This window comes from Phocoena phocoena, chromosome 11 (assembly GCF_963924675.1).
Source record: "Phocoena phocoena chromosome 11, mPhoPho1.1, whole genome shotgun sequence".
Lineage (NCBI taxonomy): Eukaryota > Metazoa > Chordata > Mammalia > Artiodactyla > Phocoenidae > Phocoena > Phocoena phocoena.
Window position 1 is genome coordinate 34,287,480 of NC_089229.1, and position 25,567 is coordinate 34,313,046.

General features: G+C 33.2%; 1 protein-coding gene across 1 annotated transcript in view; it reads right to left on the reverse strand.

Annotated features, from left to right (window-relative positions):
• The window catches only part of LRRIQ1 (leucine rich repeats and IQ motif containing 1), a 174,260-nt gene that overhangs the window by 33,346 nt on the left and 115,347 nt on the right, over positions 1-25,567 (reverse strand). Inside the window, exon 22 of the mRNA XM_065887785.1 lies at positions 19,837-19,938. Within this exon, the coding sequence (XP_065743857.1) occupies positions 19,837-19,938 (102 nt within the window). The remainder of the gene's footprint in view (positions 1-19,836; positions 19,939-25,567) is intronic.

The following is a 25,567-nucleotide window of genomic DNA, read 5'->3' on the forward strand; positions in this document are numbered from 1 at the left end:
GTTAATTTTAACATCACTATTCTCAAACTATTGAAACATTATTACTTGTGATTTCTTTACTTATTTATTTTATAATCTGAATTCCTTAAAAGACTAGAAATGAGGAATTGTACTACAAGTTAAATCTTTTAGAGACACCTGGGGAATTTCCATCCTAATGGGCAATAAAATCAATAATTTTGATCATTTTAAACACAATGAACAAACAAGTTAATACATTTCATTTTGATTCTTTCATATTTACGATACACAATTCCACTTTAAAAGGAAAAACTTTGGTTAAACTGTCTTCTACTTTTTTAATCCTATGGCATTTGACGTGTTTCTAAAATTATCTGAGTTTCGCACTCTAAGACCTGGGTCACAACCTTATTTAGGGACAGGAAATAGTTATCAGGTCACTGAGTGGTCAAATGAAAAAGGATTTGAAATGCTTCAGCACTTAGGACTCCGCTCATTGAAATGATTGACTTCTATGTTGTTTAAAAGGTTGAAGTTTCTTTAGTGGAACTAGTCAGATTATGCCTATATGATTACAGCAGCTTTAAGAAAAATCTACAGGGTATAAAAAGACATAAGAGTACAAGTGAACAGCCTTATACATTTACAAAAAGGAACGGTCTTTAGAATATGCACAGATATTTTACTTAACAACTTATCTGAGTCCAAGGCTAATATAAGTTCCTTGGCATTTGAATGCAATAAAACTAGGGGTAAAAGCAAAGGGAACTCAAAAGTTATTTCTCTACACTGTTTTTCTTCCAGAGTAGACTAAAAACTTGTCATACTATTTAACAGCACACTTTACCATCATATAGGATATTCTTGTATGATAATGATTAACCCACGCCTGTTTTTATATTCACCTGTTGCTACTTCAAGCGAGTACAATCTATCTCTGATGATGGAAATAGGCAAAATAGGGGGAAGTTGGGGTAAAATGAGTATATATTTGATGTCATTTAGCACTAGATCAGTTTCCCTAGAATTCAAGTTCATTATTAGAAATCAAAATTATCATTTTGCACAGTTTCCAAGGCATGCAGTGTCAGGGATTTTATGCAAAGAGAAGCTTGTGTCTGGAAAAAAATTTTTTTTTAATGTATGAAAAGTGATAGAAGAGAATTAAGCCAAAGTATTGCCTGAATAACTCAGTTTCTAATGTTTGAAAGCCTAAGGATAGGGCATTATGAAAACTGCATCAAATAAAGGTATTCCATATTTACGTAACTTTTCTATATGGTCAGTAAAACTTTAAGAAATAGGTGTTTTATTCCACAAATGTTAAAGGAAGCAATCCTATCACTGATGGACAGAAAGTTGGAAAACTGGGCACAGATTTTATTTTTAAGTTTTATTTTATAATAAGAAACTGGGCCATTAAAACTATGTAACCAAAGCTGGAGTGCGTGCATGGGAAGGCCCCTGCAGTCTTTTACAACTTTTCAGCGGCCTCGGTTGTGAACTGGGTTTGCACTCTGCCAGCAGAGCAGCTCTGACCCATGGAGAGCACTCCTTCAGATCAACACTGCCTCGGGCCTTTCTGCTTTCTCCAAGAAGTCTTACATTTCAGGCATCAAGTTGAATTTCTTCTGGAGATGATTAACCCAAACCCATGACAGATTTTTTCCAAGATATCCAACCCCTTATGTTTATTTTATCCTGGCTCTTTTTTGGATGTACTGGACACAAGTAACTTACTCATTTTACATGTTAAAGGGCTGGTGGAGAGCCATTAATTCCCTTAAAAAATGAGAAAATATTTCAATGCGCCGGGCTTATTGTGTGAGCTCAAATTAACTACATGATTCAAAATTTTAAGAAAGATGTCTGTCTTCTAATATAGAATTTTTAAAAGCATTTCATCACATCTCAAGATAGGGATCTTCTACTTTTTGGGAAATGCATTCTTGTGGTGTATTAAAAAACACAATGTTAGAAGGATCAGTTACTGTTTCCATAAGCCCAGTTTGTAGGGGGTTTCAACTAACCTAAGTCTTGGCACACACAATTTTAGTTAATAGTCAAATAAAAATATATGGAAGGGTCTATTCTCTTTCTTATATGCCAACCCCTGTCATTGTTTCTATTTCTGCAACATTTTCTTCTTATCATGGGTCAGATGAGTTGTAGGAAAATAATTCAGGTGTTTTTACATACTTCTCAAAGTAAAATATTTTAAACTTAGAGGTGATTGGATGACTTCTTTGGAGATGACTATTAATACATTTTTTAAAAAGGACAATTTTTTTCTTCTTTGAAGAAACCATGGAAAAGGGTAACATTTTCATAGTTTTTAAATAGAAGGATGTTTTTTCTCTTAGGATAACGTAAGGTTCCAAATGAAATAGCATTTTTATTATAAACATTTAAGTTACTTAAAAATATTTTAAATATTAAAACACTCAAATATATAAATTATGCATAGAAATAGAAAAGCTTACTAAAGAATGTATTTGAACATTTTACTCTTCTAAAATTAATAGAAATATATCAAAGGAAAAAGACATAAAATTAAATTTAAGGGCCATTTAAAATGTAAAGCCTTGGTTTAAATATAGATACTGATAAGACAAGCAGTTTAAGAAAAAAGTGTATAAATTCCAATTTAACATTGCATGCCAAGAATAGGAACTCATTTCATGAGACAGAAATTTGTATATATGTACATGTGCAAATACGTGAGAATGGAAACAAGCACAGTGTGAAACTGGAAAGCAGCTTCATGGTATTACACCACCACAAACACAAGTAATTCCATTTGAACATAAGCGTGTCATTCCTAAGTGGCAATTCTGAGAGCTAACAACTTTGAGCTTTATATAAACTTTGAGTTTAGCATTTCGGTGATGACAAAATGTTGACTCTATGGTAAGTAAGTTTTAATTTCTTAAGATTAAGTCTAAATATTACTTCTGATAGTAATACAGTAAATTAATTTATAAATAGTACTTGATATAATCTTTTCCCTTTAAATAGGAAAATCTCTTATACAATTTATGGTCACTGGTGCAAAATATCATAGGACATATTTTAGAAAACTTCAAGGGATAATTTTACTTCCATCTAATATTGATAAACATTGAAAAATTGTTAAAAATTATAAATCTGAGATTCATAAGAATTATAGAAAATCAATTCACTGCTCCATATTAGTTTTTTTATTCTTCTTGAATAAAATTGCAAAATAAATTTTATCTTTACAAAACATTTATCAATATCTGAATCAAAATATTTTATCTCTAAGTGGAGGATAAAAGCTAAGTTAATTTTTATAATTAGATTTATTACTGGAATGTTTAAAGATATCAGTTTCTTCTTTAATTCATGCTTCAATGGGCTACCTAAGTTCAAGACCTTCCACAGAGTGAAGAAAGAAAATGACAAGAGATAGCATATACATTGGGGGTGGTAGGTTAATGCCAGAAGTGTGACTGATTGACTGACATCACTTTAAAAAGTCTGGAATAAAGCTGCCTATCAAATTTGTCCAGCTAAAATTTAGAGTTGAGTGGATCCTTGATCAGAATCTGTATCTTGTCTATTCAGGTACATGCATTTACTGTCACCTAGAAAATCCCTTTCTATGGAAAAATGATCAGCTAAGCAAGAATAATAAATTTCCCCACACATAAACACACATACACCATACTTTAAAATATAACGTTTCAAAGTGTATGGAGTTACTATAATCAAATTCTAACTTGTATAGATTTCACTGTAAATGGCTACTGTTCCTGATAATAGCAATAGCTAAAGTGTATGGAGCTAACTATGCATTAGGTACTATTCCCAGCATTTTACATGTACTGATTTATTTACTCAACTCTGTAAACTCTGCATTATTGTACCTCATTATACTAATTTTATAAATGAGGAAACAGACACAGAAAGATTAAGTGTATGATAGAGTCATACCTGTAGCAAGGGGCACAGCTGGAATTTAAACCTAGATAGTCTGGCTCCATAGCTAACTCTCTTAACTGTTAGGTTGAGTATTGTTTTTTAATTAAAATAATGATTAAAACATCTTACAGAAGTTAATGAAGCTGTGGGGAAAATATATGGGATGCCACAGTTCTATTAAACTACTGTAAAATATAAACGGAAACTAGAAATCATTTAGTTTTCTGGGAACATGAAAACATATAGTGACTTTAATATATTATCCATCTCTACTCTTCTAGAAAATGTTTCAAAAACTATGAAACCTTAAAATGAAAGGATACTGTTTATAATGATGAGGTTTTCCAAGATCCAAAACCCCACAGCTGGTGGAGTTTAAGTAGGAAATGATTAAATGAATTCCAAAGTGTGCTTAGTAGATCTAAGGGGTGGCTGAGGCAGTGGGACCTAAAGCTCGGATGTGAACACTAAATGAGTTGTAAGTTTAAGTTGGGCATAGGCCAATAATCTGACTTTGAGTAATAGCAATTGGCAGGAAGAGTGTTTCTGAGACTCCAAAGATATTTTTTTTTAGAGTCAGAACTGTTTATTAATTCAACAAATACTTATTGAATGCCTAGTATAGATGAATCTAATACTGTTGCTAGGTCCAAAAGATGGGAGGAAACAGAAATATGACTAAAACTTGATCCCTGACTTTAAAAAGGTTTACAGTCAGGGGAGGATATAGATAGGACAGTATTAAGGAGATATGACAAAGGCCTACGGGAAGCTTGGTGTTATTAGGAATGACTTACAAATGAAATGACATTTATTTGAGTCATGAAAGATAAGTAAAAGTCTGAAACTAGAAAGGTGAGGAAAAGCAATAAAGATAAAGAAAATGGCGTGAAAATATGAAGAGCAGGACAATTTTTGGAAAGAACAAGCACTCCATTATAGTTGGGGATATAATGAAGTAGTTCAATATGGTTAGAGAATATTTGGGGGTTAGCGGGGAGAAATGATATTAGGTGGTACTGGAAAGGTAAGCTGGAAACAGTATGTAAAGGGCATTGTATGCTTAAGACTTTGGAATTTATACTAGACGAAACAGAAGGACATTACAAGATTTTAAACAGGGGTGTGTTGTATGCAGAATTACAGTTTAGAAAGTCATTGCTATACAGGTATAGAAGATAGCATTTATAGGATTAAGAGATGTGTGAATATTAGAAAGGAGACCGTGACAACATTTCAGGGCAAGAGACATTGCAGGCAATAGCTGATGTGGGGGTAGTGCTTACATTCAGCAAGTGAAAAAGAGAACAGAATTAAGAATGATTCTGATTTTTCTCGGTTAAGTGAGTGAATGGCTACCGATGCTATTAACAGAGACAGTGAAAAGAATCAAACAGGTAGGTGGAGTGGAATGTATATAATATACCTCATATTAAACATACTGGGTTAAATTTAAGTGTCTAGAAAAAAATCAAAGGGGGAAAGATGGAGATGGATATTTAGTTGTCACTTCCTATAAACATAAGTTATATGAGAGAATTAGGTGTCATATCTTGATCTTTTCATCACGCCCCGGGAATAGGCCTGATCTGTACTTCCATGATGTTTTCTTTTGCTCATTTATGTGTCTCCTCAACTGGACTCAAGGGTAGTTTTTTAAAGACAGAGACTATGTCTTACTCATCTTTGTATCCCTTGACCTAGTATAATGTTTGGCAAAGTGAACATCTGCTGTATTAGTAAAAAAATATGTGGATTGAATATAGAATAAGGTCAGAGACAAAATTCTAAAGGATATTGCTCTTTTAGGAACAGGAATAGGCAGAGAAGACAACTAAAAAGGAGTGGTCAGATAACTAGGAGAACTAGGACAGAGTGGGAATGAGGATGTAAAGGGAGAAAAATTCTAGGGAGAGAAATTCCTGAAGAAATGGCAAGTAGAATGAGGGCAGAAAAGAGGTTCCAGAGTTTAGCAATTAAGAGGTTAACATGGATTACTGTAATGAATGTAGTTTGAGTAGAATGATGAGAATGTGACTAGAATGTACACTCTGCATAACTTTATGAAAGGACTGTACGTGAGATTGTAAATTTCAGTTTATTAGTTTGTCTCCCACTAGGCTGAGCTTCTAAAGCAGGAACTGATTTTTACTTGTGCTTCCTGTCTCAAGTACAATAAAAGAAAGCAGGAGCTTAAAAATGTTTTTTTGAAAGGATAAAAAATGTGGAATGGGGGCTTCCCTGGTGGCGCAGTGGTTGAGAGTCCGCCTGCCGATGCAGGGGACATGGGTTCGTGCCCCGGTCCGGGAAGATCCCACATGCTGCGGAGCGGCTGGGCCCGTGAGCCATGGTCGCTGAGCCTGCGCGTCCAGAGCCTGTTGCTCCGCGACGGGAGAGGCCACAACACTGAGAGGCCTGCGTACCGCAAAAAAAAAATAAATAAATAAAAATAAAAATGTGGAATGAACAGAAGATGAGAAATAAAGATACTGATTAGACTGCCTAAGAAGGCTGATAAGGAAGAAAGAGAGATGGATGGGGTAGTCGAAAAGGAGGTAGCAACACATTTTCAATGTTAAAGATGCAGCTTATTCATATGTTGATTTTAAGAAGTAAGTGGATATAATAGAGACAGAAATTTAAGAAACAAGACAGGAGCTAACTAAACATGAGAACATCACGGGATCAGGCAGAATAACATCCATAGCAAGGATGAAAAGTTTAGCCTTCAATTTAAAGAGAGAGTAAAATTTGGAATATTAATGGGAATAAAAATAATGATTGCTGCTACATGCTGAACATTGGGCTAAGCAATGGTTTGGCTACTCACAACTACTCTATGGGATAGTATTATTCTTCTTATTCAATAGGTGAGAAGCAACTTAAATACATTCATACCTTGTGATTGCTATTTCTCTGCTTTTCCCCTTACATCTCCATGTCTACTGTGTTCACCCTGGTGCAAGCTACCATCTCTATGCTGGCCTACTGCAATGACCTTCTAACTGGTCTTATCATGTTCACTCTTGTTTCTTTTCTATCTTCTCTCCACACCACCTGTTCCGTAATCATTACACGAAGAACACATCTGACCATTTCATCTTTTGCTTACAATGACTATTGTTCTTGGAATACAGAAAGCCAAATCCTCAATATGGACTAACATGGACAAACTAAAATTTCTCTGTCCCCTGCCAACTTCTCCAGCTTCATCTCACTCCTTGACCTCTGGCCAAACCAGCCTTCTTTCAGTTCCTTTAATGGCCCAGTCTACCCCTGTCTTCAAAGTCTTTCATTAGGCCCACACTTTGGCCTGGAACACTCTTTATCCACAACTTCTCCCTTTGTCTAGTTACTCCTACCCAATCTTCAAATTCATCCCAAGTGTCACTTCTTCCCTCATCCCTCTGGCTTAAATTCATAATAATTCCCCTTATGTTTCCTCAGTAGAACTTTACTCAGTTGTATCATTATGCACTTATGTGAGTATTAATAAATGTCAGTCACCCTCTTCCCTGCCCCTGTCAGATAGTGAACCCCATTACTCATGGTCTGTGTTTATTTCATTCACCACTGAATCCTCATCTTCTTGTATAATGCCAATCTCATGGTGGATATTCAATAAAGATGTGTCAATAGATTAAACAGGAAAGACAAGGAATTAAGTCTGAATTTCCATGTTCTAAAAGCTAGCCCATTCTAGTATCTTCCAAACATTTTTATTTAATTTATCCAGTGATTTTATGTGGTATGTATTATTTGCTCCAATTAATTAATGAGAAAATTAAGTATAGAAAGGTTAAATACCTTCACCAAAATTACATAGGTTTGGGCTGGGATCCAAACTCAGTCCTAATTCCAAGCTAGTTTTGTCTTTCTGCTGGGGTGGAGATAGCAAAAATAGAAGGAACAGGGGAATGTTAAGACTCAACAAAATTAAAAGAAAAATAAATTCCTAGGTAAGTGATTTGATGCACAGCTTAAAAAAGAAAAAAAAAGTATAAATGTTATTGTTACCATGTCTATAAACATAATAAACTCACCAGAATTTAAAATCATTGTTAGACCTCCTGGACTAAGTCAATGTTTATTTAGATTTACCCACATATTCGTCCTTCTTTGCTCTTCATTACTTTTTTTTTTAATTTGTGAATTTATTATTAAATGCTTTTAGAAACATCTCTGATATCCCAATTTCCAAGATTTCTTTCCCTATTATAGGTGGGACATTTTCAATTAAAAAAATATTTTATTGGAATATAGTTGATTTACAATGTTGTGTTAGTTTCAGGTGTACAGCAAAGTGAATCCATTATACATATACATACATCCACTCTTTTTTAGATTCTTTTCCCCTATAGGCCATTACAGAGTATTGAATAGAGTTCCCTGTGTTATACAACAGGTTCTTATTAGTTATCTATTTTATATATAGTAGTGTGTATATGTCAATCCCAAACTCCCAACATATCCTTCCCCCACCTTATCACCTGGTAACCATAGCCGTTACTCTGTTTTGTAAATTAAACAGAGTTTAATTTACAAACTACCACTGTTTTGTAAATTTAAAAAAAGGGTAAAAATGACCTGCATTACTTTCTATGTCTCTAAGAGTTCACCTGAAATCCTTTTCCTTTTACATGAGGAATAACATCCTTTAGTATTTATTTTAGACTTGGTCTATTGGTGAAAAATTCTGCTTTGCTTGTTTAAAAATGTCACTGTTTTACCTTAATATGTTTTCATTTATTAACTTTTATTAAAAAACAGGACCTTCAATGGGTGATTTCAAAAACAATTTAGTCATTTAAAAAAATTAAATTTCAGCAATGTTATATATGTACAATGTACATGGCTTTAAGAATGGAAAATAATAATCCCCAGATCCACCCCTTTCCATTCTCAATTTATACTCTAAAGGCAACTACATTCAGCCATATTAGTCTTTTCTTCCACTGCTAGTCTGTGTATATCTTGATGTTTTCATTTTTGAAAATTTTTTATATTACTTATTGACCTCACAAAATAAAAGATAAAGATTTAGCCCTTTTACAACACCTCTACCATAAACACATATACCTCATCTTCCCATTTCTTAGACAAATCATAATATTTGGTTATATCACCACTTAGTGTTTACCTATTTATGACAATGTAAATATCATTTATAGCTGAGCCACATAGTGTACTGTAAATACCCTATATGAGCCATAAGGGAAGGGTTATTAACTTGTTCTATGATTTTCCTCTAGTTGCAGGGAGGTGTGAGGATTTAATCCTCAGGTCAAGAAATTGTTAGAATTTAATCTCTACTGAATTCAAGATCAGTGAGAATTCAGCTGTACCAGATCAAGCCCTTTTACATCATTGTTGAGATTGTTTATTGAGCTATAAGTAACCAATATCGATAAAATGCAACTGAACCAGAGAATGGAAGCTAGTTATATATCCCCAAGTGGACTCGGTTACTAGCTGGTCATATACCGGAGACGACTACATGACTAATTAATTATAAAAGCTGTTGGGATCACCAGAGCTGATGGCTTCCTTTAACTGAGATTATCTACACACTCATAGCCTCGACTTGACTCTGATGCCCACACATTTCCTAAGTGCAGAATGACTAGGACACCAGGTCCTATGCCTAGGTGTCACAATGTCCTCACTATACTAAGCATGCTTTGTAGTCTCCTCTCCTTTGTCCTTCCTTAAAGGTAAGTAAATTTAGTGTTGTATGAAGCCTACCATGTTTCATGAATTTAAGTGTTGATTTGAATTCAAAACACACAGCTTCTAACAGAAAAAAGAAAAGCAAAGCAGTTACAGATTACATTTCCTTTCTTGTATAACTTTTGTTCCTAACATTTAGTTATTTAACTTTTTACATTTAGTTTTCTATGTACTATCATTAGTGTCCAAATTCTTTGTTAGATGGGTATATCTACTATATATATTCATGAATTAGCCTTGTACTCACATATCAATAGGTCACCCCAACACTCTCTTCCTGAGGAGTATATCTCCTATCAAATATGTTTGAGCACATCAGACAATAAAAACAATTTTTCTTTTCCTCAGAGAGATTGCTTATGATGTTTTCAGTCACCATAGAGTATTTATTCTCAAAACCTGTGTGAGCTGTCATCCTGGGATCTCTCTTCGCCATCACTGTAAAGATTCCTTTGTTTGTTTCTTTTGCTAGACCTCATATATTGTTTTTCATGATTTAACTCTTCATTTTTGTGGAGTGGTTCCTCCAGTAGCTTCCTGAGCAAGGTTGCAAGGGAGATAAATTAAGATGATATGTTTTTATATTTTTAAATTTTACTAATAGTTTGCCTGTTTATAGAAGGCTAGGTTGAAAATAACTTTTCCTAAGAATGTTGAATATACTGTTCCATCATCTTCTAGGTTCTAAGATTAATGTTAGGAAGTCCAGTGCCTTTTAGATAACTGATCCATTACATGTGATCTGTTTGTCTTTCTGGAGGACTTCTAACCTCTTTCCTTTGTCCCTGGTTTTATGACATTTTCTAAGATGTGCTACACAGGCTTTATATTCATTCATTTTCCTAATATGGGCCCTTTTGATCTGGAAACTGGAAATTCCCTTAGTTTCGGGAATTTTTAAGAATGATTTCTCTGACAATTTCCTTCAATATATTTGTTGTTGTGTTCTCTCTTTCTGGAACTTCTATTAGTTATCAAGGTTGGACCTCCTGGACTGAGCCTCTTTTCTTTATGTTCTCTCTCGTTTCTTATCACTTTGTATTTTGCTCCAGTTTCTGGGAAATTTCTTTAACACTATCTTCTAACTTTATCTTCTGCCAATTTTTCATTTCTGATATCATTTTTTATTTACAATGAGATAGTTTTAGTTCTCTGGGCTCTCTCTTTCTTATTATAGCATCTTATTCTTGTTTCATGGTTGCAATTTTTTCTTATGTCTATGAAAATATTCATAGTATTTTTGAAGATTTTTTTCACCTGAAGTTGACTATGTTTGTTATTTTTTCTCTATGTTTCTTAAAAGTTTCTTTCAGATGTTTAAGAATCGTCATTTGTGTGCTTATATTTAGAGAGGGAGTCTATAAAATTGATAAGAAACTGTACAAGTGAGTGACACCTATCATCTTAGGGTGACCTACCTGAGTCCTATATTGGAAACACTTGATGTCAATATTTAGATGTTTCCTCTTGGACTGTTAAGAATCTCCAGAAAGACTCCTATAATCTCTTTCCTTAAAGTCAAAGGCATGGTGCTATGGAGTAAATGTCTGTGTTTCCCTAAAATTCCCATATTGAAATCTTAACTCCCAATGTGATGGTGTTTGAAGAGGGGGTCTTTGGGAGGTAATTAGGGTTAATTAGGTCATGAGAGTGGAAACCTAATGATGGAATTAGTGGCTCTATAAGATGAAGAAGAGATCTCTCTCTCTCTCTCTCCACATGTGCTAAGGTAAGGCCACATGTGTACATAACAAGAAATAAGCCAGAAAGAAAGCTCACCCCAGGAACTGAATCAGTTGACGTCTTGATCTTAAACTTCCCAGACTACAGAGATGTGAGATGTAAACTTCTGTTTTTTAAGCCACCCAGTCTATGGTATTTTGTTATGGCCACTTGAGCAGGCTAAAAAACATGATTATCAGCCTTCTGGTAGCTAAGCAGGGGAAGGGGTTGTGGCCTTGGCATTTAACATGAATACCTACACTTACTCTTCTTAGTTTTAGCAAGGTGCCAAGGTTTTTCCTGAATCCAGAGACTCTGTTTTATCCTATACAAAGAATTAAGTTCAAGAATTTTTCAAGAGTATCCTGGACCTATTTATTTTATTACCCTTTTCAACCCACTTCCAGAAGGCCTAATACCATCAATTCCTGAAACTTTTGGTTTGAGATAGTTCTCATATTTCATTGTTCGTTTAAGCTTTTGTTTTCTATTTACTCATATTTATTTTCTAGTCTAAAAAAACTATAATGCCATTGCCCCTTCCTTATATTCTCATGTTTGTTAGTATGTGTCTTTAAAATATCTCCCCTGAAGTTTTAGTGAGGGTTTTCAGATCCATCATCTTTACCTGGAAGACCTTAGATTATCACTTAATTTTCAAAACATCACGAGAAGTAAAGATTAGTGTTCGCAATTACAGATGAGAAAAAACAAACACAAGGAGCATACTGCTAATGAGTATTTATGCAAGATTCAAACTGAAGTCTTCTCAGTCCAAATCCATTGTTACTTCATTACCTCATGTAGCCTTCTTTAGATAGAAAACTAATGTCCTTGATGATGAACTTTCTAAGATATTGTAATAATTCTCCAACACCCTGATAGGATTATCAGCCATCCCAGAAATATAGGAAATGTCCTGGGTAGCAAGTGAATAGGCAGCTGAAAGGTGGACAGAAAGGTTACTTTCAGGGAGCAAGGGACAACACAGATAGATAAAGGGTGCTATAGGCTTCTCCCAGAGCCAATCTCTTTCCCCATTTTCTCTGTGAAACTTTGGCTCGGGAATCCAGATGTCATCCTCCTTCCTCCTTGTAGCTGTACAGAGAAGCAGCAGGTAGACAGCTGGGTGGCATGAGTGTCTTGCTTTCATTTCTGAAGAGAAAGTTTTGTTGGGTATAGACTTTCATGGTGGAACTTATTTTCTTTTAACACTTTGAAGATATCATTACCTTGTGTAATGGTCAGCTTGAGCTGCCATAACAAGATACCAAGGACTGAGTGCTTAAACAACAGAAATATATTTTCTCACAGTTCTGGAGTTTGGAAGCCCGAGATGAAGGTGCTGGCAAGTTTAGTTTTTCAGAGGCCTCTCTCCTTGGCTTGCAGATGGCCACCTTCTTACTGTGTCCATACATGACCTTTCCTCTGTGAATATGTATGTGTCTTTTCCTCTTCTAATAAAAATATCAGTTCTACTGGATTAGGGCCCCACTAATCTGACCTCATTTAAACTTAATTAACTCCTTAAAAGTCCTAGCTCCAAAAATAGTCAGATTGAGGTTTAGGGCTTCAACCTATGACTTTGGGGAGCAGCATGATATATAACAATTGTCTTCTGACTTTCATAATTTCTATTATAATTTCTATTAAGAAGCCAGCTTCATTATTATTGCTCCTTTGAAGATAATAAACTTTTTTCTCTGGCTCTTTAAAGAATTTTTCTCTTTGTCTTTGGTTTTTTAGTGCTTTTACTATGATGTGCTACAGTGCGGTTTTCCTTGTATATATTTCCTTTGTAGTTCATGGAATTTCTTGAATCCATAATTTGAGGTTTTACCTCACCTTAGTAAATTCTCAACTATTAACTCTTCAGACATTATTTCTACACCATTCCCTCTTACTTTTCCTTCTTGAACTGTAATTACACGTGTGTTAGACATTTCTTCTGTATCTCACATCTTCTCTTTTTTGTATTTTTCATTCTCTTTCATTTCATGCTTCAATTTGAATATTTCTTTCATAGCTATAGTCCTGTCCAGTAATTCTCTCTTCAGTTTTGATTAATCTGTGGTTACACCCATACACTGAGCTCTTTATTTCAGTTTTTGTGCTTTTAAGTTATAGACTTTCCATTCAGATATTTTTATAGGTTTAATATGTATACTGAAATTCTCAATCTCTTCTTCTATATCCCTAAAGTTATTATGTATGTTTATTTTAAAGTCTTTATTATCTGAAATCTTGGTTCAATTTCTGTTGTCTATTGTTTCTCATGGTGTTCAGTGATGTCTCATCTCCTTCTATGCCTTTTTTTCTATTGTGTGCCAAAAATTATATAGGAAAAAATGTAGAGATAATTTGAAGCTTGAGACGATGTTATCTATTTTGGGACATAGTTTATGTTTGTTTCTGGCAAGAGGTTAGTAGAAAGTCTATTTCCAGTTCACGTAGACTGGTGACATTATCAAAAGCTTTGCTCAGCTTCTCAGCTCTTGGGATGTCCTTCTTGGCTTATAATTCTTTACTTACTTGTTAGTTCTCCAATGACGTCAATTAGCTTTTTTAAAACTACATTTTCCAGCTTTTAAAGTTGTTCTCGGAAAGAAAGTTGGTTTTAATTAAACAGTCCTCTATTTCCAGAAGTGGAAACCCTCTTTTATTTTTAATAAAAAATAAACTAATAATATCTCACAGCCTACATATCATGGTTATTTCGAAGAACTCTAAAAGTTCTGAAATCCCTTTTCATTTTTATCCATATACACATCATATATATATGAAACATATACAGTCTATATGTCAATTATATATATTATATATTTGTATATGATGTATGTAAATAATATATTTACAAGACATATATGTAAATACAAATATATACTTTGGAATAGAATATATACATATTATTATGACTGAATTTGGGTGGAAATTAGAAAATACAAACTATTTACTACTGATGTGGATAAGGAAGAGTTTAATCAGCTTCTATCTGGCCCTGGATTGCCATTCCCCAAATCTCACTTATCCATAGACAAATACTTTTTTAAAAACTGCAGTTTGTTTTATGCTTCACTAGACTGAATTCCCTAATCAGATTTTTTTTTTGTTTTTCTGTAGAAAGTTGAAATGATTCCAGACTTTTATACTACTAAATGGTATGATAGTGCCTAAAATGTATTTAGGGAGTTTTGATTATAAGCATGTCTCTTCTTAAAAGAATACCTTCAGGTAGTCTTTGGTTACCTGCATTAACCTTGTGGCATTTATTTTACCAGCTCTTAATACCTAATTGTGTTGGCACTATTAGCAAGTACTCTATATAGCTATGGAAATACAAGACCTACTATAAAACCGCATACAGAATGTGACTCTGTGCTCTAAGCTGGCATTAAAAGAAAGAAAGTGTGAGAAGTACATGCTTTTAATCATACAGTAAAAAATACCACAAAAGAATGTGGTTTGATTAGAAATGCTCTGAAGTAAAAATTATAGAAATTGAAGTCTTTTTCTTTTTTTTTTTGTGGTACGCGGGCCTCTCACTGTTGTGGCCTCTGCCGTTGCGGAGCACAGGCTCTGGATGCGCAGGCTCAGCAGCCATGGCTCACAGGCCTAGCCGCTCTGCGGCATGTGGGATCTTCCCGGACTGGGGCACGAACCCGTGTCCCCTACATTGGCAGGGGGACTCTCAACCACTGCGCCACCAGGGAAGCCCAGAAATTGAAGTCTTTTAATGACTTCAATACTCAAAAATTTAATACAAAAATATTTGAACATCTATGATATATGGTATGTGTGAATTTTCAGTTTTATAAGAAGAGAAATAGAAGCATGTTAGTGATGACAGCACCAAACTGGGAATTATGAAAATCTGACTTTAAAGTGAAGTAAAATTGTCCCAGGGATTAGAGGAGCTAAGACTGAACCTACCTCTCTGTGAAGGTTGATGGGCCAGATCCAATTTTTTTCTTGGCTTGTCTAGCTTCCTTCCTTGGCCAAAACCAGAAGCCCAAATTTGGCATTGGCCTTTAGGAGTAGGAAATTTAAGTTTCAGCAGAATAGGGCAGGGAAGTCATTTAATTTATGTATAAATAAAAAGAGGAATAAATAAAACAAAAATATAGTGTTTACTTTTGGGCTGGGTGGAGAGGTTCTCATCTATCTGAAAATTAAAATAGTTAATTGAAAATATGGTAATTCCTAGAGTTTAAAAGATTTGGTACTTAATAATGTTAGGTAATCATAATAAAATTAGAATAGATAGCATCTAAATACAGGTCACAAAACAGATATTTATCACCATGTTGGCACTAAACTGTTTCTTAATTTATATTAATGCAAGTATAAGAAAGAAATAAAAAAACAAAAATATTAGTTTCCCAGAGTTTTGCCTAATATAATAGTCTTTTTATTTTTTCTTAAATATTTTGATTATAAGTTTGTATATATTTCAGGGTTACCCAAGAACCTTTGCTCTTCAATGTCTATATTTTGTTTTATTTTTGTTAGCTTTGTTTTGATAAAGAAATTATCCCCATTTCCCTTCAGCCACTTACTCTCTGTATGACCTTGGGCAAGTCACTTATCAAACTCTCAAAACCAGTTTTCTCTGTAAAATATTGACAGTTATAATACATTCTTAAGAGTTTCTGAGAAGACTGAACCAGAAAATTTAAATAAAACTCTTAGCACAGTACCTAGCAAGAAATACAATAAATACTACCAATTGCAAACAAGACAAACAACAACAACAAAAACCCACCACACCTATACTGTAAAAATGACTGTTGCCAAAGATCACAAGTTTTGAGCACTTACTATGTATTTATACTGTGTGCTTCAAGCATTTCACAAGTAGGATCTCATGTAATCCCCAACAAGTAGGTACTATTAATATCCAATTGTACAGGTGAAAAAATGCTAAACACGGAAGTTAAATAATGTCCCCAAGGTCACACAGCCGATAAAAGGTGGAATCAAGATTCAAACTGTGTTTGACTAACTCTAGAATCTACACTTAGCATCCATTAAGCTATGCTTCTTCTTATACCAGTGATAGCCATAGAAGAGTGACGTAAGGGCTCCAAATTGAACATTTGAAACAAAAAAACGAAACTTGATGGAAAATATTTAAGGTAATAATTTAAAAATGTTTTACATTCTAAGGCGAGATCAGATATTGAAACTTAAATAGAAATCATTGCTGATACAGAATAAACCAAGACAAGTACTGGACATTAAATAAATATAAATAAATAAGCAAATAAATCAAGTAAACCAGTGTTGAATCTGTAAAGTGCTCAGACTCTTAAATTGCATATCATAGGAAAAACAAACTGGTATCTGACACATGGCACATGTATGAGGTTACCCTGAGAACAGGTGTGGTCAAAGATTCTTCAGCCTTAGGTCTGAGTTAAGGGTCTAAAGGGTCTTAAGGGTTAAGGGCAGCTAGATAAAAATTGCCAGCAAGTCATAAATATAGCAAAATATAAAGATATTTTGTAAAACATGGTCTGTTAAAAGGGTATAATTTACCTATGTCATTTAATATAATTTGACATTTCATATTAAATATTCCCCATATTTAAGCATATTTTGAAATTTCATATTAAATATTCCCCATATTTAAGCATGTTTTAAATCCCAGACCAATAGAGTATATCCACCAACCTCTCTGTCCTGCTAGTGACATCCAGATAAAGACAAAAAAAAAAAAAAAAAAATCAAAGCATTTTAGTACAATTTATAAGAGGAATCATGAAAATCCCACACAGGCAACATTGCAATGTGAAGTATTTTTAAATTTATTATTTTTTTAAATCAAAGTTATTATACAATATATGTGCAGTATAGAAAAAATATTCAAATAATACTATCATCTAATTCCAACAAAACCACGAAAATTATTACAGTGCCGGCATACAAATATGTTGAGATACTGTTCCACATAGAGTCATTCAATCTAAACCTACAGTAAAATTTAATTCTGATCTCCCTCACTTTTGGGGGTAAGATACCCAATTATTAATTTTATTTGAATTTTTTAAGGGAAAGCAAAGTTTTTCCAATGTTTTAAAATTAGATTGTGGTGATTTTAATTAGATTAAAATTATATTAGATTTAGGTTGTATAACTGTAAATATATTGAAATTTATCAAATCATACTCAGAACAGGTGCATTTTATACTATATAAATTGTATCTCAAAACACCTGGTTTAAAAATGCGCCCTCCACTGGGAAGCTGTGGTTAGTCAGGTTGCTAACTTGGAAGCTGACTGTCCTCTGTGGCCAGTCAGAAAATAAAGAGTATGAGTCTAGGAGGTGGATGAAGCCAGAGCAGCAGTTAAAGATAACATGGGGTTCAACGTGGCCAACAATAATCAAATAATCTTTGACTTACTCTTTTCCCCTTAAAAAAGGGGGCAGAAATAAACATATTAATTAGGGAAAATAATGTTCTTCTACAAACAATCATTTTTGCCAAGCCCATTCCTTCAAAAAAAAAAATCCAAAAAAGCCTTAAAATAACTATTAGTCATTAGAATATACGGTACATACATAAAGACCATTCAGTGAAATTAATGACATGCCAAATGTACTTGAGGTTTAAAAATAAAAAAGTAAACTAAACACATTTCATATGGAGGAAAGAAAACAAAAATGCACATTGTATCATAAAGCATATACAGAAATGTTCCACTTTATTTCTATCACTATTTGAACTTATCCTGGCATATTTTATTTTAGTATACAAATCAATAGATATACTGTATACATATATACTATTCTTGATGGTAACATATCTTCACCTTTCATAGGATAAGAGAAAATGTAACAGAACAGGTTGGGATAGATTTCTTCTTCCTGATTCTAAAGTACATGCTAATTTAAAGGGCAAAAATGCCCCAATTATCTTTCTTCCTAGGCATATCCTTTCTAAAGTAACAGTGCTATACTACTTAAGAGGTAATATCTGTGGAGTTGTTATTGATTTTACCAGAATTTCTACTCTTCCTTTCAAAAACAGTGAAATGGTGAAGTTAAGACTGTTAACAAAGAAATGAGCCCTGATTAAAACTGAAGCCTTATTTTACACTGAAAGTATTTTTTAATTCTATTAAAATACTAATCCATAAACCTTTTTTGCAATAATTTTGATTTTTTACACCTTCATTGGTCACACATTTTTAATGTTTTACTATGGAGAATTTTAAATATTAAAAAAAATTGGATGGTAAAACAAACCTCCTTATACCATCATCTACTGATTTAACAATTTCAATAATTTGCCAGACTTGCTTTCCCTATCTTTCTATGCATATTTTTATTACTATATACTTAAAGAAAATTCTAGACCCAATGTCTTCCACCCCTACATACTTAGTAGGTATCTCTAAATAAATATAAAATTGGTAGCTATCAAATTTTTCTTTAATTGAAACCTTACTGAATAGAAATTTAAATTAAAATGTATCTATTTCAGTCATGCTATAATGATGCATAACTTTTAAGATTTATTTAAAATGTACAAAAGACAAAGTATTAAACTTTCTGGGGCTTCCCTGGTGGCGCAGTGGTTGAGAGTTCGCCTGCCGATGCAGGGGACACGGGTTCGTACCCCGGTCCGGGAAGATCCCACATGCTGTGGAGCGGCTGGGCCCGTGAACCATGGCCGCTGAGCCTGCGCGTCCGGAGCCTGTGCTCCGCAACAGGAGAGGCCACAACAGTGAGAGGCCCGCGTACCGCAAAAAAAAAAAAAAAAATTTCTGAATAGCTCACTTCCATTCAAAATATTTGACTCCATTTTTCCTATTAGAAATTACAATCCAAAACTATAGGCAAAATTATGACCATTTTAATATTAAAGATAAAGCAATAGCAAACTTATTTTAAGTCATATTTGCTGCTCTATTACATTTAAATATTCCTGATTAATAATATGAGTCCATAATTTTTCTGAATCCTGAAATAAGGAATACAGTCTGCCACTTAGATATGCAGATCCTTTACCCAAGAAGTGAGTTGGACAAGCTTCAAATATAGTAAAATATTTAAAATTCCAGAGTTAAATTCATAATGTTTAATGCAATTTGTATATATTGGCAGTAAATATATTAGAATGTCATTTCAACATGTACTCACTTCCATTGATATAGGGTGACATTATTTGTCAGTGTAAAATTTAAATATAATTAGCAACACTGATGATACAGCATTATAAGACTTTCACATAAAAATACAAAGAATTTAAATTTATATAAGCATTTATGCAAATACTAAACTACTATGCTAATGAATCAAGACACCAAATTAGTATTTTAGCTCCAAGAGCCATATTTTGACTTTTACTTAATTATATTTTATACATAATTTTTTATATATGTATTTTAGGGCTAATGAGGACTTTTAAAATTTGCTTTAAATACAATTTTCCATCTTTTTTACTTTTCTATATATCTGTGATTAAATCATACCTTCAAAGTAGCCATCTCTTTGTGGCTGTGCTTTCTTTGGCGATTTTGTATCAGATACTTTATTTTCATTGTTTTTGAATAATGCTAGGCGCACAGTGGGATCTAGACAAAATGAGAAAAATAAGACAAAAGCTCAGCTCTGGTTTTTTCCTTCTCTGAAATCGCTATAAATTTTTTTATAATAATATTAAAAATAATAGCCATTCTATAAAATTCTGTGAAATTGATTATGATGTTATTTTAAAAAGCTTTATGATATGAAAAAGTAACCAACATTTATATATTCTTGGTTATCTGATTAAGCATAGCCTATACTTTATGTACAGGCCAGAAATACTAATAATTAGAAAAAATTTACATTTAAATTTTCCAGTTATGGCATCATCTTTTTACTTACAGAGTTGTTTTACTGTTTATTATTTTAGCTCCTTTGCTAAATTCTTGACATTTCTGCTGGAATAAGGTAAAGTTTTCATAAATACATGTAGATAAAATCTATTGTTACAGGAAAAACCATATACTCTACTTTTTTAATTTTCTAAACTCTAAGGAGCTAAGATATAGGAGATGGAAGCAAGACAAGTAATGAGATAAGAAACAGATAAAATATAATTCTCAATAGTTTTAAAGATAAATGAATGATTTTTTGTTTGCCTTGCTGTATATTTTACATAATGAAGATGTATAAATTCTAAGTATTTTTTATAGCCAAAAGAATTCTGAATTTATTAATTTTACAAAATAAATAGAATAATTGTAAATGTAGGGCCCTATAATTTTTTATTGATAATAAATGGTTCTATGGAATATGAAATTAGGGAGTTAGTGTAGTTGAATTAAGACAAAAGGTTTTTGCTTGTTGAAAAACTGTAAGAAAAGAAAATAGTGAAATAAGTAACAGGGAGTAGAATAAGGAGTGGAAAGTTCTGCATTTAAATTAGGTTAATATATCTACTGACATTGTAGGACATTGTGCGTCAATGATACCTCAATAAAAAAATTAATGAAGTAGGTTAACATAAAACCACAATTCAGGGCAGCATACATTTTATTAATATCTTACATCATTTTGCAAAAAGAGACTTTAAGAATCTTCGATTACTATCTAGTGTAATAGGAGTGAATACGCTAAATGAAAAAATAAGATTTAAAATATCATAAAACCCAAGTTACATATTTTAATTAAATGCTAAAGTAGCACGTTTTTTAGAACGTGAATTGCAGAAGAGTATCTGCAGAGTTATTTCTCAAGCATGAGCATAGTGAAGATTTCCATTAGTCTTCCAGTAATAACTTACCCTTGCTAAGCATGATTTATTTACATGTTTCAGAGAGATTATATATTTCAGATTAGGAAAGATATTGGTCAATATTTGGATACGTCTCATAATTATAAGTGACCTAAGGTATTATAAGAGTTGGGTGCTTCTATATGAATTCAATATGAATTATCAATAAGAATAAAAAAACCTCTGTCTATATATTTAATTGAATAAGTATTATATATCACTTAAGTCATTTACAAAAAAAAAACAAAAAACGACATGTTAAAAAGAGCATTAGTCAGTCAGGGAAGGCAGATTATCATGGGTTTACATACTCTATGATACCTTATTATATATAACCTGCTGATCTTTCTACACATTCTCCTGAACTTCTTGCCTTTTTATTTGAGCTATGCATTTCCTGAGCAAAAATATTACAATTCGACAGACCTGGGTTAGGCCCAAACTCCAACTTTTACTAGTTGTATGATTCTGGACAAATTGGTCTCACCCTCTGCCTCCGTTTTTGTCCAATAATGCTGACTTTGAAATATTACTGTGAGAATTAATGAGATAATGTGTGTAAAGCAGCAAGACATAAGTGTAGGTGCTCAATAAAGGGCAGCTAGTAAGCATATAATTAAAACATAAACAACAATAATATTTCCAACTTATTATATTCTTGGAAAAGACCTTAAATCATTGCTATTTGAATAAGGTGGGACATATAGGAAATAGATAGATGGATCCATAACTGACTTCATTTTATTCAGTATAGCACATGAAATAAAAGCAATGGATCTTTTATAAGTTCTTTGTCACTCCTTTGGGCAAATAAAAATCTCTCTATGACTTGATTTCTTAATATGTAAAACATGGATAATGACAGCACTTTCCTCACACTATTATCATGATTAAATAATTTAACACGTATAAAATATTTAGAAGAGTTGTCTAGCTCAATTTACTCAATAAAATCATTTTATTCATCAAGAGCACATAAAGTGTGCTACATTTTCAATCTTTGTATTTCAAAACATTCTGATTTTGAATGCATTCTGATTGCATCACCTTAAACTGATTAAAAACAAATTAATTCAAATTGCTAAGGAATAATAATAAGGAAGAATGATAAGAAGCAAAAAATATAGTAATTCTAGATGGGAAGAAAATCACTTGATTCTGAGAGTACCCAAAAAGACCCCCATGAATGATACTACTGTTACCCTCAAAAAATACACAATCAAGTAAGAAAGCCAGGATATAAGGCTATTGTAAAGAGCATTACAAAGTCATTCAAATCTACTCCTCAGCAATCATCAATGGCAGGTCAATGTTGTTGTTTTTTAAATTTTTTATCTCCCAGTATGACTTGCTCAGTAACTGGAAAATAGGTTTTAAATACACCTTTATCATATAGTTAAAGAAACCCATAAGTAAGCTGACTTTCCATTATGTATGTGGCTCTGTACTCAACACTTTCTATCCATTACCTCATTTAAGTAACAATTTTATTTAGGCATTATAATATCCTTAAAATTATTCCATCCCCTGTGCAATCTCTTTACAGTTTCTATAAACCTAATCTTAGCTCACTGGTTTATCTTGTTCTCATTAACGACATACGTGAAAATCTGGTTCTTATCCATTTTCTGTATGTGCCATGTACAGCAGTGCTGTAAAATAAGTTTTATGCTAAGATTGAATGACTAGCTATAGTTCATTTTTATAAGGAGTATTATTTACTAATTTAAATTTGCCTTCTTAAATATAAACATATATTTAAATGACTATAAAATACACACAGTCATACACATAACACAGGGTCAAATGTCTTTAGTGACTTTTAGCTAACCTACTGTCGATTTGGTTAACAGTTATTTATTGAACATCTACCATGGTATTAGGTCCAGGGAATTTGGTGGGGAACAAGTGGAGACTGGGTCCTCCAGGATCTTAGTATTCAAATAAGTTTTATTATTGTTTTGTTCAGAGCACAACAAAGTAACATTTAATCAAAATTCTTTTAAGTTCCTTTTGGGAATCACTAAGGTAAACAAAATAAACCAGCAATAAACTTCATTTTGTCACAGTTTTGTCTAAGCTGTTCCCTTTTGATCCTTCCTTAACATTTCTTAATTACCTTATCATTTTGCAACCCGATCTCTTTGCTATAGCCCATGAACTGTTTAATTCACATTAAGGAGTTAGCTTTAATTATTTTCTACCTGGCTTAATTCTTGGCTATAACTAAATGTTGCTAACACAGTCTCAAGGTTTTTTCTTCAGTGAAATAAAATCAGCAAATATTTATTGAATGCTTAACATGTACTTGAAACTGTGCTAGGTGTTACTAACAGCTGCAAGATGATTCTAATCCCTAGTGGTGGCTCTACATTTATAACAAAATTAACCTTGTCTGCTTCATCCTGATCTTTCTTTCTTCTAACTATGAAATTTGAAATTTGACATGCATAAATATTATAAATGTTGGAAAGCCACGTTATGTCTTCATCCTTATATTCTTAGCCCTTAAACATCTTACCATCTGCTCTCCACCAAAATCCCTGTACTCAAAACCTGTCCTCTCTCAGGAGTGCTCCACATCAAAACCACTCACTCACTCTCTTTCTCCATCTGGCTCATCTCAGTCTTGCTACCAATTATGCTCACTATCTTTAGGATATTGACCCTCGGGTTTTCAACAACCCAGCAACTCTCACCTTACACATGATGTTCTTCACTGCAGTACTAAACTCTAAACTTCCCTGCTAAATTCCAACCCAGATCACCAGATTCTGAAATTACTTCTGTGCATGATGCAACAGTAAAAATAAAAAGACAAACAAAAACCCACAAACACAAGACCAGTCATCACTGGCTCACACTTATGTCCATCATGAGGGAAGTAGCAATGACTTACTAGGAATAACAACAATTAGAAGCCAAAACCAAACTAAGTAAATCATGGTAACTCCTCACAATTTTAGATTCCATCCTGTGGCTTCTAATTAATTCCTCCTCCCCCTTGCTCTCCCCCTCCTCTCTCTTCTGTTTAAAGCAGATGACCTCATTTATCCTAATGGAAGTCATCAATACTGAGTGTCCTCTGATGGCTGCCCACACTGCTTGCTTTCTCAGCCCCTTGCTTCTTCATTAATCAGCAACCTCAGTGGTATTCTTCCTCTATCTGCAACTTCCTTCAAATAACTAACCCCCTACCTTCTGCCCTATTTTCACTCTCATCTTAAATCAAATGTTGTTGACTCATATCCCTTGGCTAAATAACTATATGTACAAGACAGAAACAGGAAATATTATTAAGAGCTCGCTACTGAGCAAGTTGCTCTAAGGTTTTTCATGGCATGAAATTTTAATTAAAGCTTCCACACTTCGTGCATTTATGCCCCACCTCCACGAGGATTAGTGCTTTGTTAGGTTTTAGGGATTCCATTTAATTTTCTATTCTCTGACTGCCCCACTTGACACCCTCCCTACCCACACAGAGCTGGTTAGTCTCCAACAGTTTTACGAAAAATGTTGCCCTCTGGTGGCTTGAAATTTTCAACTTGGCAAGTTGTGCATGTAAGATATATACACATATATGTATATTTGAAAATTACTTGTAAATTTTTAAAGTATTTAACAGAATTTAAGTACCTAAAAATCATTTAAATTTATTAGTGAGTAATAAAAGTTTAAAATTATGGCCATTATTTTAGGCAGATTCAAATAAGTTAACAGCATAACACAAATTGATTGCATTAATACTAGAAAATTCTTTATTCTGTAAGAAGAAAGACGGAGTTACCGAGTCTTAAATGATTTGCTCACATATACGAAATGACGTAAATTCTACATCATCAACCTACTAAAGATTAAAGTATCATAATTGTAGAGGATCCCACTGATTTTCTTTTTCATCTTTAATCTTACCTTGACTATTTCTATTCTGTGTATATGTTGTGAAGGGGGAGCAGAGAAAAAGAGTGAGGAGGATTTAAAGGTCATCATTAAATTTTACACTTCAGAATTCAAATTTTAAAAAAATTGCTTTTATTTCATCAATCTAATACTATTTTGATAAAACAGAAGTAAAACAAAAGCTTAATGTAAAGACACAAAACCTCACACAGTAATAAGAATGCAGTTTGGTTTACAATCATGTAATTAAAGTAAATAACCCCATAAAAATTATACAGTTGCCATTTTGGATTTTTACCTAACAGGTCATGCTTTTTTTTTTTTTTTTTTAACATCTTTATTGGAGTATAATTGCTTTACAATGTTGTGTTAGTTTCTGCTTTATAACAAAGTGAATCAGTTATACATATGTTCCCATATTTCTTCCCTCTTAGGAGGGAGGGAGATGCAAGAGGGAAGAGATAACAGGTCATGCTTAATGACCACTGTCAAAATGTTAAATTTAAGATGTGGTTGTTAACTTGGATGTCCTTTTTCATTTG